The sequence below is a fragment of the Pyrgilauda ruficollis genome, unplaced genomic scaffold (assembly GCF_017590135.1).
Source record: "Pyrgilauda ruficollis isolate IOZ18807 unplaced genomic scaffold, ASM1759013v1 scaffold32, whole genome shotgun sequence".
Taxonomy (NCBI): Eukaryota; Metazoa; Chordata; class Aves; order Passeriformes; family Passeridae; genus Pyrgilauda; species Pyrgilauda ruficollis.
In genome coordinates this window covers 766,265-793,119 of record NW_024524600.1, presented here as the reverse complement: position 1 = coordinate 793,119, position 26,855 = coordinate 766,265, and the positions used below count along the sequence as shown (strand labels likewise).

The 26,855-nt window shown below is 39.9% G+C and overlaps 2 protein-coding genes across 2 annotated transcripts in view; both read left to right on the top strand.

The window, feature by feature from the left end:
* NR1H4 (nuclear receptor subfamily 1 group H member 4) overlaps positions 1-9,799 on the top strand; it is a 38,507-nt gene extending 28,708 nt beyond the window's left edge. The window contains exons 9-10 of the mRNA XM_041474387.1: positions 8,077-8,190; positions 9,261-9,799. Of these exons, the coding sequence (XP_041330321.1) occupies positions 8,077-8,190; positions 9,261-9,499 (353 nt within the window). The 3' untranslated portion in view covers positions 9,500-9,799. The remainder of the gene's footprint in view (positions 1-8,076; positions 8,191-9,260) is intronic.
* Positions 9,800-18,199: 8,400 nt separating this feature from the next.
* GAS2L3 (growth arrest specific 2 like 3) lies at positions 18,200-24,800 on the top strand. Its single transcript, XM_041474413.1, has 5 exons — positions 18,200-18,341; positions 20,905-20,968; positions 21,658-21,796; positions 22,630-22,737; positions 23,439-24,800. Exons 1-5 carry the CDS (start codon positions 18,209-18,211, stop codon positions 24,798-24,800), a joined length of 1,806 nt encoding a protein of 601 aa, XP_041330347.1. The 5' UTR covers positions 18,200-18,208.
* Positions 24,801-26,855: the final 2,055 nt, after the last annotated feature.

Here is a 26,855-nt window from a genome sequence, read left to right as displayed (position 1 = left end):
AATGAATATTCAAAGGGATCAACCATCCTGAATGACAGAGTCAGTCTTTAGATTCTGCCTTCTGACTTTCCTTTTTAAGGATCAGAAGGAGAGGAGACAGAAGAACATGTAACCTCAATATTAGTCATGGGAATGGGCTTGAACTCAGTTCAGAAAGTACTACTGATGTAAGCAAAATTAAGCCAATACTTACATATTTGATTCACTGGAAAGGAGTCAGAAAACTTGAGAATAATTCACCAGCTGAACATATATATTTATTTTGACTTAGCACACTCATTTATAATTAGTCATTTTCCATATTTCTTCAATTTTCATTGATTATAAGAGGGTACTATTTAATGGACTGGAAACAGTGACTTCCAGAGTGATATGAATAGCTTCTGGTCCAGGTTCTGCAGGCAAAGTATGCCAAGAAGGCCAGATATGTTTCCTGGAAATTGTAATGAGTTGTCACAGATCCAAATGTCTTCATTAAGAAATTTTTTTCTGGATTATAACCCACATTTTTGATAAAAATAGGTTTTGGAGAAATTAATCCACATGGCAACATGATTACTGAAAGCTTCTCTTCTCTAATCTGTACAACGAGTATGAAACTTCTTTGTTCAGAGTATCAATTGTTCATTAAAAAAAAAACCCAAAAGCAAGAAATACTTTAATACAGAACATTGCATAAGCTCTTATGTCATACCAATAATTTTCCTTAGTCACAATTTTAAAATATTCTGTTAATTCTCTGCAGCTTTTGAATCCAGATGAGATACAAAGATACAATATTATATTTTACACTTTTGTGCTTGACTTTATGATAATACAACTGGCTGGAATACTACATTGTATCCTACTTTAGTTATATTTACCTGTCATGTTGCAGATTAAAAAAAAAACACTACATTTTATGCAGAACAATTTAGAAGAAGTTTGTGTAGAAATTTCAAGACAAGTAACAAATGTGGTATATTTCCTGCAATTCGGGTTTTTTTTTTTTGTTTTTTTTTTTTTTTTTTTTTTTTTTTTTTTTTTTTTTTTTTTTTTTTTTGTTTTTTTTTTTTTTTTTTTTTTTTTTTTTTTTTTTTTTTTTTTCCTGTGGGGAAAAACTCCAGGGTAAAATTAAAAGCAAATTCTTAGACCAAAAACCCGGGTTGAATAGTTCCCAAGAAATGAAACACAATAACTTTTTAAACCTCTGTATGTGTATAAATACAAATGTGTGCCTTCTTGCTCTTGGAAGAAGCTTTCTAAAACATCTTCCCTCAAGCCAGGATCAAGCTGAAGACATAAGAGGAAATTCTGATGTTAGAACTTCCCCCTCCGTGTATTACAAAAGGACAATGTATTATCCAGCTTACCGCTGCTGAGTGCATTTTTTCCTTCTATTAATAGCCAGAATAAAATAACTAATATATTTTATTTCTCTATTTAGTGCAAATTCAAACCTACTTTAAAAGATTTTCCTTTGCTGCATTTAATGGGGCTGTGACAATAAAAAAAGCAGCTAGTAAATCTTTGCATTTCTAGTTTAATTACTGCTACTGGACCTATTTAACTTTTAAATAAATGAAACTTTGAAATAGTTTTAAAATATCTGCTACAGAAATAGCTTATTTTTGTGGTTTAAATCCTCATTATTTTCATGTGTCAAAGTTTAAACAAAATGATAGAAAGGCATCCAAATTCTTCTGTTATCATTGTTTACACATAGAGCTTTCAATGTTATTTCAATAATATGTAATATAAATTATAGCAAAATAAAATAATACAAATATTCAATATTAAAAATATTAAATATTATGCAGTTCACACCCCTGAATGTCATAGAACTCAACACCAGGGCTCTAAGTTTCATAGTAGCCTGTACCAAATGTGACATTAGAGTAGAAATGTAAACAATCTTTTCCAGTCTTAACCAGTAAGGACAAATGGTACTAAGAGCTGCAGCTGCCCATTATCTTGTTATAGACCAGTCCAAGAGACAAGAATGGCCAGAAGAGATTAAACCCCTCTTTTTCCATGTGCCTCACTGGAGAACAAACAAACACAAAAACAAAAAAGGCTAAATGCAGCAAACTGAAACATACAAAGACACCAGAGAGCATCAGAAGAAAGTCACTGTTGGCTGAGTGGGAGTTTGAAAATCAAGTTTATAGATAACAAATGAAAAAATAGCATCAGGATTATTTATGGCTCCTAGTGAGGTCCTAAACATTGTCATGCCAGCAGCCATAAACTATTGCTGTTAGTCAGAATTTTGTCTGTATATTTTTAGGTACAGACTAATGTCTGAATATCACAGAAGTTCTATTGTCAAGCTTTGATGCCTGTATCCATAAAATCAGGGAGCGTGGTGATGATTCTGCCTAAAAGTCACAAGCTGTCCAGATTTCTGTCACCTGCCACCATGTCCACTTTGAAGCTGCTCTCATCTATTAATATTTATGTATTCTCTGGTCTGACTGTATGGAATGTTTGGGGTTTTTTTCCTGATAAAGAAGTCAGAGATCTGGTGGCGATGACCTTTGAGCATTATCAGCATTCATTTTCATTCTCATGCTGATGAGGTGTATTTTTATTTCTCAGCTTGTGCATATTGCTCAAGTCCTGCTGCACCTCAGAGACTGCCTCTGTTGGAGCCCTGATGGTCTTTCTCCATAAGCTGTTAGGAAAATTCTTGCCTTAGGTGCTCCTGTGACTGAAATCCTCTCCTACACACCCTAATATTGAGACTTAATGAGAAATACAGAAATGAGACTTAATGAGAAATTTTAAAATTTAATGTTACTGAGATTTGTTGCCATTTACTCATCTTCTTTGATGCTTCACTATGCATATAGCATATTGTGATTGACTCATTCTGTAAAAGGCTGACATTCTAGTAATTTAATGCTTGGTGGTTTTCTGTTATTTTAAAAGCAAATTCTCCCCATTATTGAGCAGTACACTATTTTTAAAAAACAGAGCTGAGATACAGAAATTTTTTTCTGTGAGGATTTGTAGTTTTTCTAAAGATACCAGGTTTCAGTAGTCATAAAAAGACAGAGATTTTTATTTCATCACTTTACTCTACAGAGCAGTTCTAGGAATTTGAGTATTGGGAAATAAAATACTGATATTGACAGAAAGGGAAAAATCTGGACCCAAATTTTAAGTTGGCAGCAGGACCTCTGACATTGTGAAACACACTGTTGTCTTCCTGGATGGGTTACAGGTGCTGAAGTACACTCAGATCCAAGGGAAAAAAAATCCGCACTTTCAAAGCTTTGGCAAGAGGCCACCTTTTACCATTGAATGTGGGATACAAAGTTCCCACTGATTTGGATAAGAGGCTCCTGCAACCAAAAGCAAAGTTTGGTATTGGAACATGGATACCTAATAACTTCCATTGCCCTTGTCTTTTATAATTTGGTTATTAGCACTGAGCAAGGGTGGTTCTTTAAACCCTCCTTGTGCTGGGGTTTGTGCAGAGAAACAAAATGATCTTCACTGACGCATCCAAAGCGTCTAACCCTCCAAATGGTCATGTGCATCCTTGTGGAAGGAGACACATCATCCTGTGACTCAAGGCAAAACTGGCACACTGCCCAAAACATTTAGAAATTTAGACCACTCTAAATTGCAAAATATACGAAAGAGCTTTTCTGTTCACACACCGTTTCTGCACAATCTACCATGCCAAGTCATCCAGTTCTAGGTACCTGAAGCACAATTAAAGTTCCTAAAATTATTTAAATCATATCTACACAATAGGTCTATACCCATGAAAGAAAAAACATATGTCAGGAACCCAATCTCTTTCTTTTCTTCTACATAAATATGTTTCTTCAGGCCAAAAATCATTTTCAGACTCTGCCTATGAAGACTAGCTGAAGGCAGTGCAGATGCTGCTACAGTGTGCCAGACCACATTTCTCTCTTGAAATGCAGGCATTCAGGCCATTGCTAAAGGAGGGTGTGTGGAAAGGTCATTTGCACCCTCCTTACAGGCTTGGGGCTAAGATTTCTTTGTTTGCAATTATGACTTAACAGAGGTCCTATGGATTGCTTTAAAGAAGATTGTGTTTTGGTACTTGGTTGTGAGTTCTGCTCAGCACATGCTAAGTCTCTTTTAAGTTGGCCATTTAACCCCTACAAGGTAACAGCAGACAGAAAATAATGTGCCCATGCTCTGGTGTGTCTTCTCTCTTGGCTAGATTTTCTCCTGATTTGGCACTCAGCATCACACGGGTGAATTTGGTTAGTGTTTAAAGTGCCATTTATGCATTTGAATAGCTCAGAGGGGAGAGCTAATAAGCAGCATGAAAAACAGTTTTGGTAGATGGAATAATGTGAAAGATAAAATGTAAGTTTGTGAGTAATTAGAATATTTTATTTGCATAAAGCAGCTACTAATATACACTTGGTTTCATATTCACTAATGTTTCAATGTTTATCAAGAAAAAATGATCTCTATCTATATTAATAACACAGCGTTAGTTACTGTTAATTAGCATTTACTCTCAAGCTTTCTTCTTGCAATAGATTAATTATTCAGTTTTGCAAAACGGCCAAAATAGAAGAGAGAATGCCGTCTCAAACAGCTGGCAATACTGACTTGATATCACAGTAAATACATGTATTCCAGGATTATGTTAACCAGATAATTGTTCATGGCCTGAAACTGTAAACCTTACGAGGGTATCAGTCATCTTACCTTTAAAGAGTAATCATAGCAACAAAACTCTAAAAAAGACAAGGTCTAAAGTAATGCTGTGCCTTGAACTACAGAGGGGGATGAGCTTGTGCAAATAAGGGATGTTGAGTGAATAATGTTCATGGTTTTAAATCTGCTCTAGTTTGATGCTGCAAAGCTGCACTCAGAAAAGCTTGTATTTCCCACTGACCACACTATGGTTTACAGCCAGACATGCATGAACATAACAAAATAATCAAATGATCTGCAGCATCTTCTGCAGGTGGCTGAGTTGGGTGAGGTAGGAATTTGTGTAACACAGAAAGATGCCCAATGACATATGAAGGATAAGCATGTTCTTACTGCCATAATGCTGCATGAAACAAGGTTTTGAAACCTTTTTGAAGAAAGTTAGGAAGGAGACACCATTATCAGTGACCAGGAAGCTCTACCTGCCTGACAGCACTGTGCAGGCCTCTCATCTGATCTAAATATAGAAGGTAAGGCAGAACTAACTTTTCTGTTCTCAGTGAGGCCAGAAATATAATTTCATTTATTTGACTTTTTTTTTCACTTTTGAGCTATAACTTGTAGTAATGACTTTGGGAAAATCATGTAACACTTCTTTTCTAGCCTTTCCAGTTACAAGCACCAAATCACCTTTAATTCTTGTTCTGATAATCTGAAGTGGCAACATCTCATACAGTAGCTAGGGGAAAAAAAAAAAGTAAGAACTATAAACATCTGTTTCCTGTGTTTCCTGGTTTGTTTTTTTTTTTTTTTTTTTTTTTTTTCTTTCTGTGGGAGCTTATTAAATCCAAACCGAAGCGTTTACAATCACATTAGAAAACAGCCCCCTCTTGTGACGGAAAAAAGATTTGTGTAACGTGCATGCAGGAAGATGAAGTAATAGCAGGGAAACTCCAGCATAGGTGGGGTGACAGCAAAACTACTAAGAGAAAATATTCCATTATCCTAGTTCCAAAACTGCTTGTTTTTCACGGATTTTTTTCATAATTGTCTTGTGACATATATCAGTTTAAAGATTTTGAAGTTCTGTTCTCCCTAGGAAAAGTGGTAAATCACTTGCATTGCCCAAACATCCCTTTGCAATTCCCTTTAATCTCTGTGGTTTTGTTTTATTTCTCTGTTTGCAGTACATTATTGCAGAGTTCTCTGCAGTAATTTCATTTTCTTTCACATCTATTCTCTTTTTTTGCTTCACCCTTACATAGTTAATGTAAGCTCTTAGAAGCTCTCTGGGCAGGGATCGTTTCACTACATGCTTAGGCATTGTTTGGAGCAGTGAGGACGTGAATTTAAGTCCTCACTAGCTTTTCCATATCCTGTTTGCCAGCACCCTTTTCATCCTACTTCTGCTATATAGACAATAGGATTTGAGGAGTTTGGGGTCACCAAAAGCAATAAATTAATCCAGATGAAAGCTAATCTGACCTTCAAAAGAAAAAAGAGAAAAACCCTTCAAATTATGAATATGAGAAACAAATGATGGGAGTCAGTCACAGCCCACTTCCTACCATTTCTTGTTTCCTGTCAATATGATTGTGCCCAGCGGCACAATACCTTGCACAGAGACTTCTAAAAATATCAACTTTGTCTTAGATTTTTCTCATGTTGTTGCTGAGCTACACATTTCCACGAAAGGAATTCTTTTGCTCTGCTTTAGGGCCCAGCTTTTTGCTTCTTTTTTTTTTCCCTACTTGCATGCAAACTTTAAGACTTTGGTGTTCTGTATATATGTGCTACTTACACATTATAAGGAACCTAGGCATTTAAAACCACCCAAGAGGGAGACAGGTGGTTCTCCAAAATTTAGCAATAACAGGTATTCAAAATTTTAAGTAGTTAATGCTGATGACTAACAACATAAGCCTGGCAGCACATTAGATGCTATGACTATTGTTTGCTGTGTAAGAAGGGCCAGCTGTGTTACTAACTTCTACAGGACGAGCTGACCCACATCACACGTATCCTTTAATTTACTTAGACTCAGTAGTATTGAACTCATCATGGAAACAAGATTTGTGGCTTGTAAACTGAAGTGAACATAGGTTGCCCATGTCGTGTTTAAACACATGACTCAGCCACGAAATAAACCACACCCTACAAGACCATTCCTTCACATAACTATTGGGACACATAACTATTCCACTGCTTGAAGTAAATTCACTGTCACAACAAAATGTGACTGTTTCATAGTTGAGTCAAGTGACTTCATGTTTCCTTTCTTTAAGTTCCACATGCTGAGTTTCAGTTTGAATTTTGCCTACTGGGAGCACTCCAAACCTCATTAGTCCTGGACTTCAGCTTGGTGTTGTACACTCAAACCCGCATTAATTCACATGGTTTCCAAAGGAAGTTATAAAGACTTCTAGAACAGCTCAAAATTAAGATTAAATCTACAAGAGATCCTATTGCCCTCATCTGTGGGGACCAAGGAGGTTTCCATCCTTTCGGCCAAGGAAGGCCAAAAGGTTCTTGCTGCAGAACCACTGATTTGGATGTCTACACTGCTTCAGAGCTGCCAGCAGCCACTGTCAATAGTTTCATGTCTGCTCTGAGTGACTCACATGTCATTTAAAAAAGGAATAAGTTTGATATCACAGAACTTCTCTTTTACACCAAAGAGCAGGATGGAGTACATCTGTAATTTAAGGCTAACTAAGAACATTGTGACCTGATGACAAAGTCAGCAAGAAGAAGTCCCATTGACATGCCTTAGTTTGGAAACCCCAAAGGCTTCTGCTGAGGGTGAGAGAATCATATGATCCTATTCTTAAATAGGCCTGGAGTTTAGCTATTTTTGGCTCTGTGTTTTATAATACATTGTTTTATGCTTTAAGGTACTAGTAGTTGCAAGCAAGTTGATCTTGGACTACAGGTAATCCTAGACCTAATGAAAGTTTCAGGCTACATAAAAGGAGTAATTAAGTGTCTTTATGGAGACAACTGAAGCAACTGCCCAAGGCAGTTGGCTGTAGAGTTGGGCTGGAATTAAACCGTACACCCTGAGAGGTTTCCAAATAACTAATGCAGAGACAGGGAACACAGGGTCTGCTTCACAAAGAGGATTATCAGCAGACAAGGAAACCACCCATGAGACTTGTCTTGAAGAGCCAGATGGACAAACCTGCAGAGTGAAATGAATTGTTTGAAAAAAAGACTTTGAAACCATGCAAAAATAAATTGCCAGTGTTTGCCTGTGTCTAGTTTGCTCTGGAAAACAAGGATGTGCTTTTGTAACTAACTGTCTTGCACCATGATTTCTGTAGTAGGTTTCTTCCACCAAGACAGTCAATATGAAATATGAAATAATTGCTGTGTAGCAATAAAGCAGAGTGCTTCAATAACTAAGACATACTATAACTATTTTTTTCATTCTCACAGGTATCTCAGATGAATTCATAACTCCCATGTTTAATTTTTATAAAAGCATTGGAGAGCTGAAGATGACACAGGAAGAATATGCACTGCTCACAGCCATAGTTATCCTGTCTCCAGGTAACTTCTCATCCAGAATTAAATATTAGTGGTTCTGTAAAGAAAGCATGAGGAGCAGATGTGAGATTTGTAAAAACTTACATGGAGTACATTCTACATGGAGCAAGTGAATGTGCACGCCCATTCTGTGTATTCAGTTGTTAAACCAGAAAACAAGCACAGAAATACAAACTCCAAATGTCCTGCTGCACCATTTGGTTTTGAATACAAGGAAGAAACTGCTTAAAGAACATGCTTTTAAAAATTATGGGTATCTCTTCACTGCTTAGCAAAACAGGCTTCTTCCTTCAGAAAACCCCAGATGTGGCTAAATGCACATCACCACTGACCACTGTGGAATTCCACATATTTTAAAGGGAAATTAGGAAACCTAGAATAACTTAGAGTATGGCAATGAAATTCTTCAGACTTTATTGGGAGGTTTCCAAATCAGGTTTCATGAAAGATGGGAACGTGAAGCATTTCTATCACTCTTTGAGTATGTGTGTCTCAGGACATTTTTTTTACACCAAAAATCCCATCCTTCTCTTCTCCTCCCAATCCAAGAATTCAAACACAGGTTTCCATATGAACAAAATAAATATACAATTATTTTCTAACAAGGAAATTTAATCTGAGGATGAAGATCCTTGATTTCACCCTGGTGACCTGCTTTTACACTCCTCTCTTCTGGCTAAATTCCCCAGGAGTACTACACCTCCAAGAACTTAGGGTATTGCTCAGTTTTTGCAATGCATTGCATGACATACTCTGGTGCAGAACCACATGGAGAGATGATGATAGAACTCCAGTGAAACTTTGCAGAGTTAAAACACTTCAGTTTTTGAGAAGGTTAAAAGATTTCTCTAGCTAGAATTGAGAAGATTACATGAAAACCATTAAAGCAAAAATACAGCATTAAACATTTCTATTTCATATTAATTTGAAAATAAATATTCTTTGTATGGTATGAACATCAGTGCCCAGTGTAAATATTTGAACATTTTTATATTAACTTATCAGTGTAAATATTTGCAATGCATAAGAGCATATACTTGCTAATCACTTCTTCTCTTTAAAACCATAATCAGATCGACAATACATAAAGGACAGAGACTCTGTGGAAAGGCTTCAAGAACCACTGCTGGATATCCTACAAAAAGTCTGCAAACTTCACCACCCAGAAAACCCTCAACACTTTGCATGTCTTCTGGGCCGTCTCACAGAATTACGGACATTTAACCATCATCACGCAGAGATGCTGATGTCATGGAGAGTGAATGATCACAAATTCACACCTCTTCTCTGTGAGATCTGGGATGTGCAGTGATGGATACTTCTTTATTTTAGGAGAAATATCTTTTTAAAGGACCACATAGCACTTATTTTCATAGAGAAGTTCCTACGGTGCATTATATTTTCTTTACTGCATTTTTATAGAAACATGCCATGGATTCATAAAAGTAATTTTGTTCACTATGCACAGAATATTGTATAGCTATCAGATCCTCCCACGTGAGTATAACTTTTTCTATATTTATACCCTCTGACCAGAAGGAGCGTACCAGCTCTTCAGAGGAACCCAATTAATTCCTGCTGCAATTAAGCTGATTGCAGTAACTGTTCCTCTGTAAAGAAATGAGGAAATGCAAGTTTCCATTCATAATTTTTCATTGTAGTGTTTTTTTGTTCTTTACCTCTGACAAAGAATATATTCCAGATGGTTACAGTAATAAACCAGCTGAAATGGTTAATGTCATAGTCATTTGCTGTTCAACTCTGAAATGTGTTCATGTTAAGGTGTGCAAGATGTTATTTCTTCACAAGATGAAAAATTATGTAATGGAGAAAAACCACATACACACAAAAACTCTTTTAATGATATAACATGTAACTTCAATTGCATTATTATTTCGAAGTAAAAATTATAGAGTATCTTTACTTTGTGAAGGTGTGTCACAGGTTATTTTACTTTATTACTTTGCTGGTGCTTAATGGCTCTCAAAAATACCACCAGCAGCACCCCTGGGCCAGGTAAGCGTGTCTGGGCGCTGTGCGCGGAGCTGCGGATGCGGCCGGGGGCTGCAGGCAGGGTGGGGGAACTCCGCTCCCGGCCGTGCGAGCCCCGGCGGCGGGGGCAGCGCTGTGCCGAGCGCTGCGGCCAGAGTGCCGCCGGCCCTTCGGCTCCTAGCGCCCGGGGCTGCAGGCGGGCCGTGCCCCAGCCCGGGGCCGTGTCCTAGCCCGGAGGTGATGTCCCAGCCCGGAGGTGATGTCCCAGCCCGGGGCCGTGTCCCAGCCCGGGGGTGATGTCCCAGCCCGGGGCCGCTGTCCCGGGAGCGGGGCGGTGCGGCGGCTCCGGGCCAGGTGCGGCGGGCACGGCCCCGCCCCCGGCGCCGATTGGCGCTTTCGAAAGGAGCGGCCGGCGCGGCGGCGCCCGCTGCGCCGTGAGAGCACGGCCCGGCACGGGACAGGACAGTACGGCGCGGCACGGCACGGCAGAGCGGTGGGTGTGACAGCAGCCGCACCGGGGGGTGGCGGTGGCCCGGTCCCGGCCCGCGGGGGAGGTGCGGGGCGGCTGAGGAGCAGCGGGTGCGGTCCCGGCCCCGGCGGGGAGCGGGGCGCCGTGGCGGAGCCCCGGGCTCGCAGCTCCGGAGCGGCAGCGCTCGGGGGGTGCCGCCCGTCTGCTGGGAACCGAGTCCCGCGTGTGGGGGAGCCCCGGCAGAGCCCGGTGCTGGGCGGAGCCGCTCGCTGGCATCGGCCCGGTCACCCGTCCAGCGGCAGCCGCTCATCCAGCGACTCAGTCGCGGATGTCGGAAGGGAAGTGCCTCGAAACTTACCCTGGGGAAGGGAGAGGGGAGAGTTTTTGCATAACCGCTTTCAAACCAGTCTCTCCTGTGCCCTACGCAGGCGTTTGAGGATGCAGTGCTGTTTCTGTAGGAAATTTGCCCCAGTGCTCTTGGCTAAAACACTCATTCATATTGCTTAATAAGCCGAAAAGCGTCTGGCTCCTTTCTTTGCCCAAAAGCTGGCCGTGTTACAGGGATGCTGTGTGTCATCTTTGGCATAGTGTCAGATCAAGACATGGGGAAAAGTACATGTATTCCTTTAGGAGCTACAAGGCCTAAATGGCATTTGAAATTGTACCTGGTGGATATTTCAGAATAATACACGATTTTATATTTAAGTCATAATAAGCTACTCCTGACTGTGGCCAGCCAGCAGCCTGCTAAATGGGCATCAAAAAATGCTCCCCTCCGTGTTGCTTTGCTGGAAGAATTGTGGGTTAGAAATGGGAGGGAGAGAAGGACTTGTGTGTGGGGGGGAGCAGCTGGGGCAGTGTGTCTGGTGCTAACCAGCCTCTGCCCAAACTGGATGCTCCTGTGGGAAAGCAGCCGTCTGCATGTCTCCTGCGGAGATGGCAGCTGTCGAGACGAAGTGCTCCTCCCTGATCTCAAGTGGGTTTCTCTGCTCTGACAGGTGTACCCAGGGCCTTTGTTGCCATTTGGTAGGGGAGAGCGTGCTCGCTGCCTGTGCTCGTGTGCCCTTCACGGAGAGGCGTGGAAAGGCAGTCTGGGGAGAGCAGTCAGCGTGCCTTAATGTAAGGAGTTGGTCGCCGCCTTAAAGCCCATCACCTCGGACTGACTGGTCTGGTTCTTTCTCTTTTGTGCCTCTGAGGCCTCCCCAGGGAAGCAGAGCTCCTGCTGACTCGGTAATGCAACGAAAAGGCTCTGAAATTGCTGTAGTGATGGAGTAGCGCTCCGTTCAGTGGATGTCTCTTGTGCCTACCCCTTTTCTTTTGCATGTTAGTAGATGTGTCTGTAAAAAAAAAAAATCTTGACTATCCTGTAGTAGGTTTCAACAGATACTGACATGACAGCTTCTTTCATTTCAGTGTGTTTATAAACATGGGTTTCAGTAGGTACTGTCAAGACTAATCCAGTTGCTCTGGGTTAGACTGTTGTGACTTTGGGTGTTGATGAAATAGAAGATGATGTTATATATCTTAAATATAGGGTGAAGATGTAGAAATGTTTCTACCCAAGTGTTTTCTTAATGAGCCTGTTAACAGAAGGCAGTTTAATAAGCCTGTGAATACCTTTGGGTTCCCCTTAAGCTAGGTCAATGGCTGCTTCATCAATGTTTCAGCTATCTGTAGAGCTGTGGATTTTGTTTGTTTGTTTACATATAAACTGTTCAGTCAAGTAAAATGGGATTTGGGCTCGGTTCATCTTCTGCTACAGAATGGGTTGTAATTAGTGTAGCATGTCTTGCTGGTTGGGGCCCACTGAGTGATCTATAAATCCTGATACAGCTGATCCTGAGTGATCTATAAATCCTGATACAGCTGATCCTAAGTAGGCTATCTCATGGAGTATCTAAGAACATGTGTTAACACCCTGAAGTATTTGTGTAAAGTGCTGTACTATTTGCTGACTCTGCTGTTTCTCAGTGTCTGGGGAAAAAGTGCTGGGCATCTCTGTGGAGAGCAGAGGCAAACTGTGGTCTCACAAGTCTGTGTGGGTCCTATCCAGGGTGTGTCTGCACCCTCTTTCCTGAGGAATGCCTGTCCCTATGCCATGTGTCAATACCTGGGGATGTTTTTCTCATCTCTCTTACCTGGTGTTGATGCATAGCTCTAGTCCTTCACTGGAGGTTTGGCACTCAACCAGCTGAAGGCAATTCTTGCCTCTCATGATATATCATTTGTGGCTGACCACCTGTCTCCCAGTAAATCAGTGTCTCTCTAATGATCCAGCTGTAAGGTGTTCTAGGTGACAGCTCCTCTCCTTCCATCCCACAGAGCCATTGGCAGCAGAAATACCAGCAAAAATGAGGGGTTTTCTGAAAGTGGGGTTGGTGGTGGGGGACCTCCATGCTTACTGAGCTTGGAACTGCGCTGGTTGGCCCCTGGCTGGGAAAAGCTCATGAGTTTCTGGTGTCTTCCTTGTTTTAAGGGATGAAGCAGGGAGGGGAAAATGGGGAAGAAACAACACCAGAAACAGTAGGAGGAAGGGGAAGCATTATTAAAAGAATTGTTTCTACTGTGATGGGCTTATTCAGTCTTCTGTCCCAAGGGACCTTGAGGGTATCAAGGTCTGCCTGGAAATGAGAATGGCACGGCACGAAGCTATGTGGGGGATGTGTTACAGGGTACTTTTATTCTGAGGTCCTTTCTTTCACAAACTTCAGTGTCTGAACACCAAATGCCTATTGAATGACAGTGGATAAAACTGGCATGTGTAGAAACTGATGCAGTCCTATCTGGAGCTGCCAAAATTCAGTATCAGATACTTACTTCATTCATTATGTACAGCTTTCTGATGCAGGGAACCCAACTGGTTTTAGAAGAAGTCAGATTTGGTTATGACTCTGCCTGGTACTGCAGTATTCACCTCACCACAGCACCTTCTGCACATTTACAGGCTGACTACTTGAAGGTGGCAGATCTGGGTCTTCTCATCCTGTGCCTCTCGCAGTAAGTGATAAGGCTACATTAATCTGCGTTCCCTGCAATCTCTGAGCTGAACAGTTTGGCATCTGAAAATGGGCAATTGTTACTGTATTACTTTTCAACTCAAAATTCATGCACTGTAGCTCTCATCATCAAAGGGGGTTTTTGTTAAGTGTTTTTCAGATGCCCTGATAACAAGTGAAGCCTTTTGGCTTTTGAGGGAGTTTTGACATATGGGCTTGCAAAATAACTTGTTTTAGAAGAGCAGGCCATTGAAGTTCAAGTGCCACAATTTTCCTCAATCTCCTTTTTTTTTTTTTTTTTTTTTTTTTTTTTTGGCAAGACTAGTTTTTGTTAGGCATGCCACAAAACTGCAGATGCTGAGCATTCCTCTGATAGCTGCAGTGTGAATATTTTGCTTTGTTCATGTTTTGAGTGCTCCCTGTGAATTAGGCTATCTTTTGTTTTCCCTTGGCAGTTAATATGCTGGAGCTCTTGTTAGCCTATATGGAACTCCTTATTTTAATGAGACCAACTTCTTTACTGGCTGTTCTGCTGTTGTTTTATTTATTTTTTTTTAATCAATGAAGCCTCTTATTGAGCTTCTCTTAGGACAATAGCTTTCTTATGCCAAAGGAAAACGTATTCCCCTGGACAAAGCTGTGGGAAGCATAACATGCTCATTAGTAATTCTTGGTATATACCCTTCCCTTCCCTTGTTCATTCATAGAAGGAAAAATGACATCAAGGAGAGGATGTCTCTTTCTTTTTTTTTTTTTTTTTTTCCTTCCCTAGAAATAAAAGGAAGGGGAAAGATATCACTGGAGTATCTGACAAGGTCTGAGAAGTGCTAGCAGTCCTGGTACAAGGAAGTGTCTTCGCCTGAAACCAAACTGGTTGCTCATTTGCCAGTCGTAGAGGTAAGTTGTTTGAAATGCCTGACACATGTGGTCCCACGTAGTCTATGAGGTTTAAGGCAGTGGGAAGGAGCAAGGGGGAGAAAATGACACCATTCTGCTTTCTGTGCAGGATGAAAGGGTGAGAATTTTTACAAGAATTGTGTTTTCTGTGATGGGCTGTTCAGCCTTTTGTCGTAGGAAGGCCAAGTTGTGCAGGAGAGAAGCAGATGCCATCTACATACAAAGCCTAAATATCTGGGACAGGAGAGGAAAAATACCTAATTTTAAATGAAAACAGATGAGTTAAAAATGCCTGATAGTGTCTGCAATCTGGTTTTCAGTTCAATCAGTAAGATGAAATTTTATTGCAGCTATTGAGTAGGAGAGCAAGTAAGTAGTTTTAAACAGGTTTCAAGATGCAGATAGGAACTTTTTGACATTGTAAAATACCACTGGAAAGTTATTATGGAGAAATACCCTCTGTACAAGTGCATGCAGCTAACCTGGCAATGCTGCATATCTTTAGACCTGGAGCCTCCAGGGAAAGACTTACTAATCCTTAGCCCAGTGTAGAGCTTGTGCTGGATTTTCCCATGGTTGAAAGCATTGCTGGAAAATACAGTGTTGGCTTCAGGAGAGAAAGCATTGACTGCATTGTTTCCAAAGTTTCCCTGATGTTCATTTTGCCAGGGATTTGTACTGATAACTATGTTGCTGCAGTAGTTTGCAGCATTCTGTTGAAAACTTAGTGCATGCATGCTGCCTGCAAAGTCACAATCACAGCAGAGATTTATAAAAACATTGATTTCTCTCATGTGTCTGTGCTAGAACTTGAAGATCTTTAAGATCCCTTCCAACCCCCACCGTTCTAGGATTCTTCAAGAGAAAATCTTATTCATCAAAATTATTTCTTTGTTTTAAGGTTTTCATGATATTCCAAGTATTTAGTGTAAACTCTGTCTGCACACATGTACGAAATACACTTGTGATAACTTGGAAGGAAAAATCAGAGCCAACAGTGTTAAATCCAAAAAAGGTTTGAAGTATATGCATTACTGTTTGACAAAATGAATGTCATACAGCTCCTAAAAATCTTGCCAACTTTGGAACATTGCTTATGCATGCAAAGTTAGTTGCTACTTTTGCTGTAATAACTGCACTTTTATTTAAGGGCAGAGAACTGAAGTTCACTGAATACTGGATCACAGCCTTAGCTACTAAGACATTTCCCTCTTTCCCCTTCTCTTCCTATTAGACTTATTCTTATTTTTCCAAAACAGCACTGATGGGTTTTTCTCAGGATTTTCATGAAAGCATGAGAGACTGTAATAAAAATCTCTGCTTTTTCCCCAGGAGGAGAAACTAATGTAAAGCAGGTGACCATGCAGAATGCAGTTCAGGTAAATGCCTTTTGAAGTGTTTAAATCCTGTGTACATGTATAATACTTTTTTTTTTTTTTTTTAATACTAAAGTCTACCCTGAAGCAGATGAAACACTAGATTCCCCAGTTACTTCTGATTTAAAAAGTAGTAGTTTTCCCCTTCTACAAGGAGCAATGTGACAAGGATAACCCACTGCTATTATCAGATAGGTGACCCATTCACTTCTTGGTGCTGTCAAAGCCTGAGATTATTGAAAAACTTCCATCATTAAGAAGTGGTTTTTTAATAGCCTTATATTCTAGTTAATCACTTAAATATAAATAAATATATTTTACATTCACACTGAACTGAAGGAAAATAGTTAAGAATACTAGAAAAATCCTGTCCTTGGAAATTTTTCTTCACAAAATTTCATTGTGGTCCTTTTCCTGAAGTCTCTCGTTTACAAGATGTAGAATTCTGAATAGAAATGTATTTGTGTTCAAGAAATGTGATGAGTCCTTGCAAGGGAACATTTCCTCTTTTGATGCTATAATTTTTAATGATTTGAGCACAAAATGCCTCTGAAATGCTTAAGAAATCAGTAGTCTGTAGTAAATTATATGATAACTTGCAGATTTCATGACTTAAAATGTTCGGAGTTAAAAAAGCCCGAAGCATTTAATGCATGTTGTCTTTATTCTGTATTCAGGCAAGTATGTAATTTTAAATCCAAGGGAGTCAAGAGAAGGAATGCAGTGGTATATTGGTGCATAACAAGAGCAGAACCATTTGATTGCTCTGTTGGTTTCCTGTATCTGTTGAAAGGGAGGAGAACGCTCTTTGAATAATAGTTCTTCAGTCTAATTCAGAAGCACAAGTTTTTGCCATCTGACTGCAAATATTAGAGCTTCCTGTCTTCAGCTTGCTGAAATCTCTGCAGGTGTGGTTTGGAGATGAGCTTCCCCTGAGTCCCCGAAGCCCTCTGACTCCGAGGCACGGGCCGGGGCTGGCAGACGTGTGCCTCTATGACCAATGGATCTCTGTGCGGCATGAAGCCACTTTGGTGCCTATGCAAGAAGATCTCTCCATTTGGCTGTCTGGCTTGCTGGGTGAGCTTAAAAATAATTCACTCTCTCACGAATTTCAAAGCACTTCCAATATTCTAGTCAGCACTGATGTGTAATATCTATAGTACTTTTAAGAGCTGCTGCATTTGAGTTTGAATGGCTGGGAGAATTGCATTAAAATGCACGCTTTGATTTCAGTTTTATTAGCTGCCACCTCTTAAGGGTTGCACAATTAATAATTCTAATTTATATTTCTGAATCTTGTTAGTCTAATTAAAATCTAATTAAAGTAATATTTTATTGTATTTTACTTATATAATTTCATCTATTTTTCAGTCTTTAACACTGGAATGCTGTTTGAGTTGCCTTTAAGTTCATATGAAACTTCTTTGCCTTCTGTGGAATAACTGTAATATTGACCTTCTTTTTCTTAAAGGAATGGAAGTCAAAGCAGAACAACTGCTAGAAGAACTTGATAATGGGGTACTGCTTTGCCAATTGATTGGTGTTCTTCAAAACACAGTTAAAAATTGTTGTAGCACAAATAACTTAAGGGTGAGTTGTATAATGATTTTTTTAAATACATATATAAAGTCCAAAGTTTTAAGCAGTAGTTAGAGGGAAAGCAGGTGAGTGAGGCTTCCCAGAGAAGTGTTTTGTATGCTGTATATCCAGAGACTGATTAACAACAAAGTGGCTTTATAGATGGATAAACTCATCCAACAAATTGCTTGCTTTGTTAATCACATCCCAAGGACTTTACTAGGTTTTCAGTTTGATTGCCAGAGGAAGATCTAGTCCAAGTCTGGAGTTTGTTCCCCTGACACCAGTGTGGGTTGTTAATAAGATATCCGTTGGCACTTGGTGGTATGTTTTATGCCAGGGAGTGGTGGCTGAACTTGCGTGTACAGGTCAGCCATGAAAGATCCAAACCTGCAGATGGGCTTCAGTGTTTCCATTGAGAGGCAGTGCTTAGTTGAAATGTGCATCTCAAGCAAGTCTCTGTTACTTTGGAGTACAAAGGACTGTTCACTCAGTGACTATTCACAATGATAAAGTAGAATGCCTTCTGTATTAGTGTAGCTTTTTTCATGGAATACATAGTGAGGTGAACACAAAATTACACAAACAGTTACAACTGTTTCTGTACTCTGAATTTAGGGTGTATTTTCCTTTGCAAATATGCTTTGAAATCTGTTGGCAATGTTGATGTGTACAATGTACTTTTTGTTTTCTTCCCTTGCCAGAATTTTCCTATGAGAAAAGTTCCATGTAAGAAGGATGCTCCATCAGGATCTTTTTTTGCCAGAGATAATACAGCCAACTTTCTTAACTGGTGTAGAGCCATTGGAGTTGATGAGACATACCTCTTTGAATCTGAAGGCTTAGGTAGCTCTCTCTTTTTTTCTAAGATTTGCTTTGATGTCTGTGTGAATCACTACCTGGTCAGGGAGATGCTTTGTTATAGACTTTTGAACTTTTTCTCTTGACTCTGCATGTGTAGTGCAAGCTTTTATTTATTTTAAGGCAGTGTCCAAGTAATAGCCTTGTTCAAAAATCAGTTCAATGACTAATATAACTTGTATGATGCTTTTCCAAACTTCTGAAAGTTACAGTGTGGGATGAAGTGGGGATTGAGAGCTGTGCAACAAAATACCGTGTTTTTCTTCAGTGAAAAGAACCACTGAGAAACAGGAGAAAAGTGTGGTTTCACTTTCTGTGTGTGGGAAGACCACAGGGCCATGGAGTCAACTCACAATAAGATCCTTTATTTGGTACTACAGCTCCTTCTTCTTGCAAAAATCCCTCAGAATAATACATTCAAGATGGTTAAATTTGGTAACGACATCAGGGCATTGTGTCTGAAGTGGCAACAGCCTGTTGGTAATTAACATTTACTTCAGGACACAACATTACTCTAAACCATTTGTATTTTCCCATTTAGTAAGATAGTTATAAAAATAAATATTACCAACTGTGAGTGTGCCTGCCCCAGTGCACAGCTGGTGCTGTATAGCATCTTCTAGACTGGTGCGATGCAATAAAATTTTTTTAACTGCTAGTTAAGAGGATTGTACTTTCACCACATAATAAATAAGGAAATGCTCTTCTACCAGCTATTATGTCAGTAAAAATTAATTAATACAAAACTTTCTATAGCAAGCCACATTCTGTTTTTTGTTGTTTGGCTTTTTTTTTTTTTTTGAGTAAGCAAAATATCTGCCTGTCAGCAGTCTAGCAAAAAACTGAGAAATAGCTTTGTTTTCGGTAATCATATGAAATTGTCATAATATTTACTGCATTTTGAAGTCTTTGTTACATTAATGCTATTAATTAGCATTAATGCTAATGAAATGCTATTTATACTGGCTGGACTGCCCATGCATCTCTACTGGGTAAGTCATCTTTTAAAACAGTTGAGAAAACTCCGTCATTTGCATGTCTCATTTTGATTAACTAGTGAGTGTATCTTTTTTCAGTGCCAGGAAATACAGAGTAGAACTGAGTTACAAGAATATTTTAATTTTTTTTTTTTTTTACTTTCTTGTATGAATTGTATTGCTTAAACATGTTAGTTCCTGTAAGTGGACAGGTAACTAGAACCTGTTTAGCTTCCCTGAGATAAGCAGACATGATTTCCTAGTGCTGTGGCTTTCACTCATTGCAAAGAAAGTGTTTTGAAGTCTAACTCTTGACACAAGCTTGCTTTGTGGCATAAAAATCTTCTGTGAGCCTTTTTGGCAGTTGAAATGAGCAGACTTGCAGCCTCCAAGATGAAACATTCTTTCCACTGATGTTTTTCATCAGACTTTCAAGCCACTCTTCGTGAATGAAACAGGGGAAGGATAAGTTGACAATTGTCTTTTTCCCATCAGGGACCTATAGCAGCACCTCCTGAAAAGTGTAGATGACTGAGAAGGAAATAAATCAAGAGGTTCCTGAGACAGCAGAAAGGAAGAGTAGGCATCGTGGGGTGCCCTTTGACATCTAGCCGAAACAAATGTCTTGATCTTTGCTAGAGACACAGTTGGATTTTTTCCTTTTGTACTCAAGCAAATTAAAACACTTTTGTTACAGCTGGCAAATACACACGCATGCACATGCATATTTATACACTAAAAAAAGAGATGAATCGGCCTCTAAAAGTAGCTTTTAGATTATGGTTGTGTCAACTTTCTATTCTAGATTTACCCTTCCTAATTGGGTCTTTTAAAAAGCAGGCTTAGAAAATGGAGGAGATGATGTAAACAAGAAAATCTGACTTCATACTTGGATTCTACTTTAGGAAACGCATTTCAAGCAAAGGCATTTCAAATATCAAGTTGAATATCAGAAAGATGTTGGATTTCACCTGGAACTTTTGAAGTAGTGATAAGAAAAGATCTGTTGCTTATTGAACTGGTAACAGTCACCCAGATTGTTCTTTCCCAGCCAAGGAACCACTCAGGCTGACTGGATGTGTAGCCATCCATGTGTCAGCTAGGGCTCTTGCAGGGTATCCTCTTATGGATGGTAACCTCCAGAGTACCTGTACCTAGCTGTGTCTGTAGGCATGAGCATGAACAGATGGGTGCATTTTCCTTTTTGTCATTGTTAAGTGCTCTTCATCTTTAAGACTGTGATATTGCATTTGGGAGTAGGGAATGGGAAGCGTTTATGTCTCTCTCTTTCCTGTTCTCATCAAGAAAGAAGATTATAAAATATATTTCTCTTAGGAGGAAGAGTGGTTTCAGGAGTGCCAGGATGGGTTTAAAGATTTTATGGAATAGAAAATTAGAGTTGTAAAGCATGTAGTGCTTTATCAATGATAATGTACCTTGCTTCTGGGTAGGATGATGGGAAATTTATAGTCATGGATACCTCATCTTCCCTTCTCTTGGCTGTACCTAATTGCATAGGCCTCCTGCAATAAATATGAACTGTAACTCCTCTTTATTCTCATCCCTTTTAGTGTTGCACAAGGATCCAAGACAAGTGTATCTTTGTTTGCTGGAAATTGGGCGCATTGTATCCGGGTATGTGATCCACACATGCTCCCAACAAGAAATTGATGGACACATCCTACTAAGTAAAAGCTAAAACAAAGTTAGGACATTATTTGCAGCTATCAAGTGCAATGCAGTGGATGTTAATTCTGTGCAAAAAGTTATGAATCTATTTTCTAGGATCGTCATACAATATGAATGTTTTTTCAAATATTTATCAGACTCTTTCCTTGGAGAGAAGCTGTTCCATGCTGGTTTCTATAGCTGTGTGTTTAAGTTATACATTCATCTTATAGATAATGTGTACCTCTTGGAAGAACTCGCTGAGCATTAAATATGATTTTAAGGGTTTAAATTTTTCAGCTTTTTGGAAAGTATCTCTATTATCTCAATGTAGACGTAACTTATTTCTAGTGCAGAGCTGGAACCTTTAAGATAGTCTGTCTAAATTGGATGTGACCTCAACTGTGTAGTTTTGGCAGTATTTTTGCTACATCCTCTGGTGACACCAAGGCTACCTTAGGAAGGGAGTCTGCTAGTAACTCAGGAGTGTTCCTTCTTTTTGGATTATCCAGGCAGCTACTCCTCTGATTGATTCAGATGTCCTTGTCTGTAAAGCCACTTATAATTTTGCAAGTTTGTTATCATCAGGTTTTTGTTTTTTTTTTTTTGTTTTCTTTAGTAAATAAGTAATTAAACACTCTGCTTTGGTATTTGAGGTATGGAGTTGAACCTCCTGTACTTGTAAAACTAGAGAAGGAAATTGAGCTGGAAGAAACCCTGCTGATGACCTCTGGACCACCATCACCTCTTAGCACACCAAAGTCCTGTTGTCACCATGGGGAACTACACGAGGCAGTAAGTGCTACTTGCTTACTGTGATATGGGCTTTAATTTAAACTCTTAGTTTTGAACTTGTATGATCTGTCTCAGTAAGGACAGGCTGATTTTCATCTAATATGTGTCAGCCTTCTCAAACAGAAGGGTATGCACCTCTTTTTATCAATTTGTTTTGAAAATGTAAATAAAATGCTGTTCTATATGTTTTGGAGTGCATATAACCTACATTGATTTCCTTTCCCATCTTCCTTTTCCTTTCTTCTTTGAGTACAAGAAATGCTCTTATTCAGTTTTTCTGGTGTCGATATTCTATGACTGCAATGAATGTTTGTCTTCAATTTGATCTTTCTGAAACTTAATCAGATGTTAAAGTAGGCTTTGATGAAAGTCTTTTGAAAGAAGAATTTAAGTCAAACCTCTGTAGCTGTATCAATTGGAAAATGAATATGTATGCAGAAAAGGAAATTATTTGTACAGCTTGTGAATTGGTCCAGAGGAAATGATGAACAATTTTCCTATTCTGCTTAAAAATCCACTTGTTTTAAATTTCCTCTGTGTTGTGATGTAAAAATTCTGTTTCTTTGGGAATGTCAGCCACCAGATCCTTACTTTCTCTGAAAACTCACTATTTCTCCTTCTTGGCAACAGTCTCACCCTTCCAATTTGTTACATTTCTAAGTGGCTCTCAGAGGCAGATCTTCTCTAGCCAGCATTTATTTGGGGACTCCCTTTCCCCTTTTCTCAGTTGTTTCCTTCTTGTGTCTTCCATCTTAATAGAAGATTAACTCAATAGATGGTTAAACTTGTGCTTCTGTCGAAATACTAACAAATGCTTTCAATTTAATAACTAGGTAAAACATATAGCAGAAGATCCTCCCTGCAGTTGTTCCCATCGATTTTCGATTGAATACTTGTCAGAGGGACGTTATAGGCTGGGAGATAAAATACTCTTCATACGAGTAAGTAGTTTTTTAGAACTCTGATTTATATTTATTTTGGAGAGAGAAGTGCTTTTACATGAAATACCTCATTTTTATGGAGTATTTTAGAATTACAGAATTGTTTAGGTTGGGACAACTTGACATTCAATCCCTTATTCTAAATAGGTGTAATTACTTGATTCTTTAGATCTTTGACCCACAAACATTGATTTTACAACCACACTAAACTAAGATAATATTTCTCTGTGGTGCCTCTAAAATTTCAGTAATGACTTGCAACATAAATAAGGATAATGCCATAGAATATCCTGAGAATGTTGCTTGTTTAAAACCTAGATTCTTGGGGTTTATACTTTATAGGGTTATTGAGTACTCTCGTCAGCAATCATAAGAGTTTGTGTTGCCAGGACATAATTTAAATTAAGCCCATGCCCAAAACTGTATACTAAACAAAGATTCTTCCGGAATGGTTAAAATGTCTTTTGTAAAGATGTTTCCATTATTTCCTGACATAGAATTACTATCTGTGCAGGAGAAGCTATCTAATAAAATAATTGAGAAGCAAAAACCTTGTTTATCACATAATTTCTGTTTTAAAATGTTTCTCTGTAAGAAAGGAAGTGCTATTTTTAGTCTATTTCAATAGGTGGTAGTAAGATGAAGAAAAAAAAAAAATTTCTCTTGTTCTTCTGCTCCCACCCCCTCTTCCCCATTCTCAGATGCTACATGGCAAGCATGTGATGGTACGTGTTGGTGGAGGCTGGGACACTCTTCAAGGTTTTCTGCTCAAATATGATCCATGCCGAGTGCTTCAGTTTGCAACTCTGGAACAAAAAATCCTGGCATTTCAGAAAGGGGTCACCAGTGACAGCGTCCCCAGCTTGTCAGCTAGAAATCAGGAGCTGCCTCTTATGAATCCAATGTCAGCTGTCAATATGTTTGAAAAGCAGCCATCAAAACCTCCTGCTCCTGTTTTAGGTCTTGGGGCCAGTGCCAAGAAGGCTTTAGCTAAACGTCCTCAGTCCCCTGCCCTGGCATCACCAAGAGTGCCAGTGACCCCATCTTCCACTGCCAAGTCATCAACAGTCAGGTCCAAATTACAAGGGTCCTCAGCAGCAGCTGTGCAGTCGCCTTTCAAACCACTAGCTGGCACCTCAAAGAAACTGGAGTCTCCTGCATGCAACTCACCAGCTTCTGCTCCTTCACAGCCTGGAAGCAAAAGTTCTTCACGTGCAGGAGCAAGAGCAGCTCCTGTTCCCTCTGAAACGTTGCGCAAACGTATTCGGTCCCCCGATGCTACCAAGGTGAAATTTGCCCTGCCTCAGGGCTCCCTAGCACCAGCACCTCATCGTGCCCTCTCACCCTCTAAAAAAGAGCCATCTCTCTTGTCTGGGACAGCTGCAACAGCCACTTCAAAACAGAAGTGTGTCCCTGTATCTGCCACTAAAACCAAGGCAAATTCAGCTGCTCCCAGGGCTGCTCGGCTGCCGGTTACAAATCTGCACGCTGTTGCCAAGTTTGCACATTCTCAGCAACTCCTTGCAAAGCCTCCTGAAAATGATACTCAGATGTCAGGTGCTGGGTCTCGGCATCCTCAGAAAGCCCCACAAACAACTTCTCACCTAGCAAGGAACTTAAAAACTGCTTCCGAGCTAAAACTTTCCGCTTCTGCACCTTCCCTTGCCTTTAGCAAAGCATCAAATTCGCCACCTCCATTGTTAACTACAAGCAAAAATGTGTCATCAGCTGGCAGCAAGCAGCCAAATGCCAGTAATCCCCCTCAGGTTGGACCCTCTTTATCCAAACCTGCTGAACGCACACCTTTGTCTGTTGTACGGCTCCCTCAAACTTCAGCCAAAGCAGCAGTGACCAAAAAGCCAGCACAGCCTTCCACAAAGGGTCAACATTCAACCAAAAACTTGCAAACAAACAAAAGCTTGGCCCCAGCAGCCAAGAAGCCACTCCCAAAGGAGCAGGCATATAACAAAGGAACACCTGGTGCATCAAAAGTTCCTCTTACGAAGAGCAGGCAAGATGATCACTATTTTGTTATGACAGGGACTAAAAAGCCCAGAAAGTAAACTAATTTGTTACTTTCTGTGGAAGTCTCTGTTTAAAAGGGCCTCTTGTAACTGCTACACTGAGGACAAGGAAAAAAGTTAATAACACTACATTTAATATGAAATATTAAGTATAACCTGCCTTTTGCTGCCTAACTTACTGTAAGAACTGTGTTTATTTTGCGGTTTAGAAACTTCTATTTGGATACGTTTAGAAGTGAGCTTACTTGCTGTGTGGCGCTGTGGAATGGCAAATATCCTTGATCTGCTGCAAAAATGTGTGGGAGAGGAAAGGGGAATTAAGGCCGATGCTTTTGCAGCAGAACTCTGGTGGTTCTGGCACATCTGCATTGAGGTGTGTGGCCAGCGACAGAGCTGTGTACAAGCTGTAAAATTTCTAATACCTCAAACAAAACTGGGTTTTGTTCACTGGTATCCCAAAACCCAAATCTGGGTCACATGTTTTGGGAAGAGAAGAATTTTCTAGTCCTGTTTATATTTGACAGATGCTGTTATCAGTGTTCATTGTGCCCCCCCAAATGCCTTAAAGTGGATTCAGCTCACTTGGAAATGGAGCTTGGTTTGTTTTAAATTGAACACCAATAATAATGGCCTTAATTGCTCACTTTCTTTGTGCCTTAGCTTCTCAAATTCAGGGCAGAACTCTCCAGTGAGCAATACTACCTTTAAAACCCATTGCAGAAAACCTTGCTTAGTTCATGTTCAAATCTGACTAGCTTTCCTAGAACACTCTTGCTATATGGAGAGATGCTTCTGAGTTCTAGGGAAGACACTTTCGCCTGGGCTGCAGTCCCACACCAGCTCCTGCTCCTGGGTTGGAGCCCCAAAACAGCTCCTGCTGCAGCAACACTGACCTGCAAGCACCGACCTGTTCTAGCAGAGCTTTACTGCTCTGCAGGAGTGGCCTTTGCATGTAAGACTGAATTGCTAAATACTTTTCTCAGTGCTAGGGGTTAATTTTTGTTGGCACTCTAGTCTGCAGTGGCCTTTTTGTTTTATTTAGGGAGACCTCTTTCCTGGTGCTGCTCTATCACTCTCTGGAGGTGAGAAGTAGTTTCCCAAAGAGGAATATAGTCTGCATTTGCCTTTAAACATCCTGAAGTGCCAGAAAGCTATGCACTGTTTATACCCAGCTCCTGAAGTCTTTCAGTGGATTAAACATCTGTGGTGCTCAACACCTTTACCCTTGAGAAGTGAGCTTCATGGTAGATTAAAAACTACTGGTTTTGGTAGTAGTGCTGTTTGGATTATTTTGGGGTTAATGAACAGTTGTCCCTCCAGACTCTGAGGAGCTCTGTAGGTCTTTGAAGACACACTGATGGTTTCCACAGACCATCACTTCTGCCCTCCATTCCCAGTCTATTAATGGGCAGGAGTGGATGTCACTGCCATAAAGGCTCCTGGATGGTGGAACAGGGAAGTCTTTTTAAAAGGAGAAGTGTTCCATGGAATATGTAGTTTCTGTTGTTAAGGAGTTTTATTTTAGCATTGCTGTTTTTTGTTTTTCTGGAACTAGAGTAACCAAACATTGTAAACTGAGTTCTCACGCGATGTGGCAGGGTCATAGAGCTGCTTTTCTGAGCACCTTGTTAGCTTATTTTATTTAATTTATGATTCTATTTATGCATATCTACTGTACAATACTGCTCATAACCTGCTGGGAGTCAGCAGTAGATGCCAGTATCCAAACTGTAGGAGGAAAACAAATCATTTTTGATAATGTGGGTCCCACAGGATTCCATACAAAGCTGTATGTTTGGGGAAGGCCTTGGGCTTGCTTGTTTTATATGCACTCTGGTCAAAGCCACTGCTATGGTGTTAGGCAGAGTATTGACTATAGTGGCTTCCTGTCAGGTTTGATTAATCTGGCACATGATTTCATATGCTGAAAGCATTTTACAGTAGATTACTTGCTTTTTATTTTTCGGCTTCCAAATGGTGAGTTACATGTGATATATCTCATGCAGATTAATAGCTGACTTCTTGGGGTTTTCTTTCTGTAATGGGTCTGGAAGAGATGCAGTTAACTTTCTTCATGGCATCCCATATGGGGCT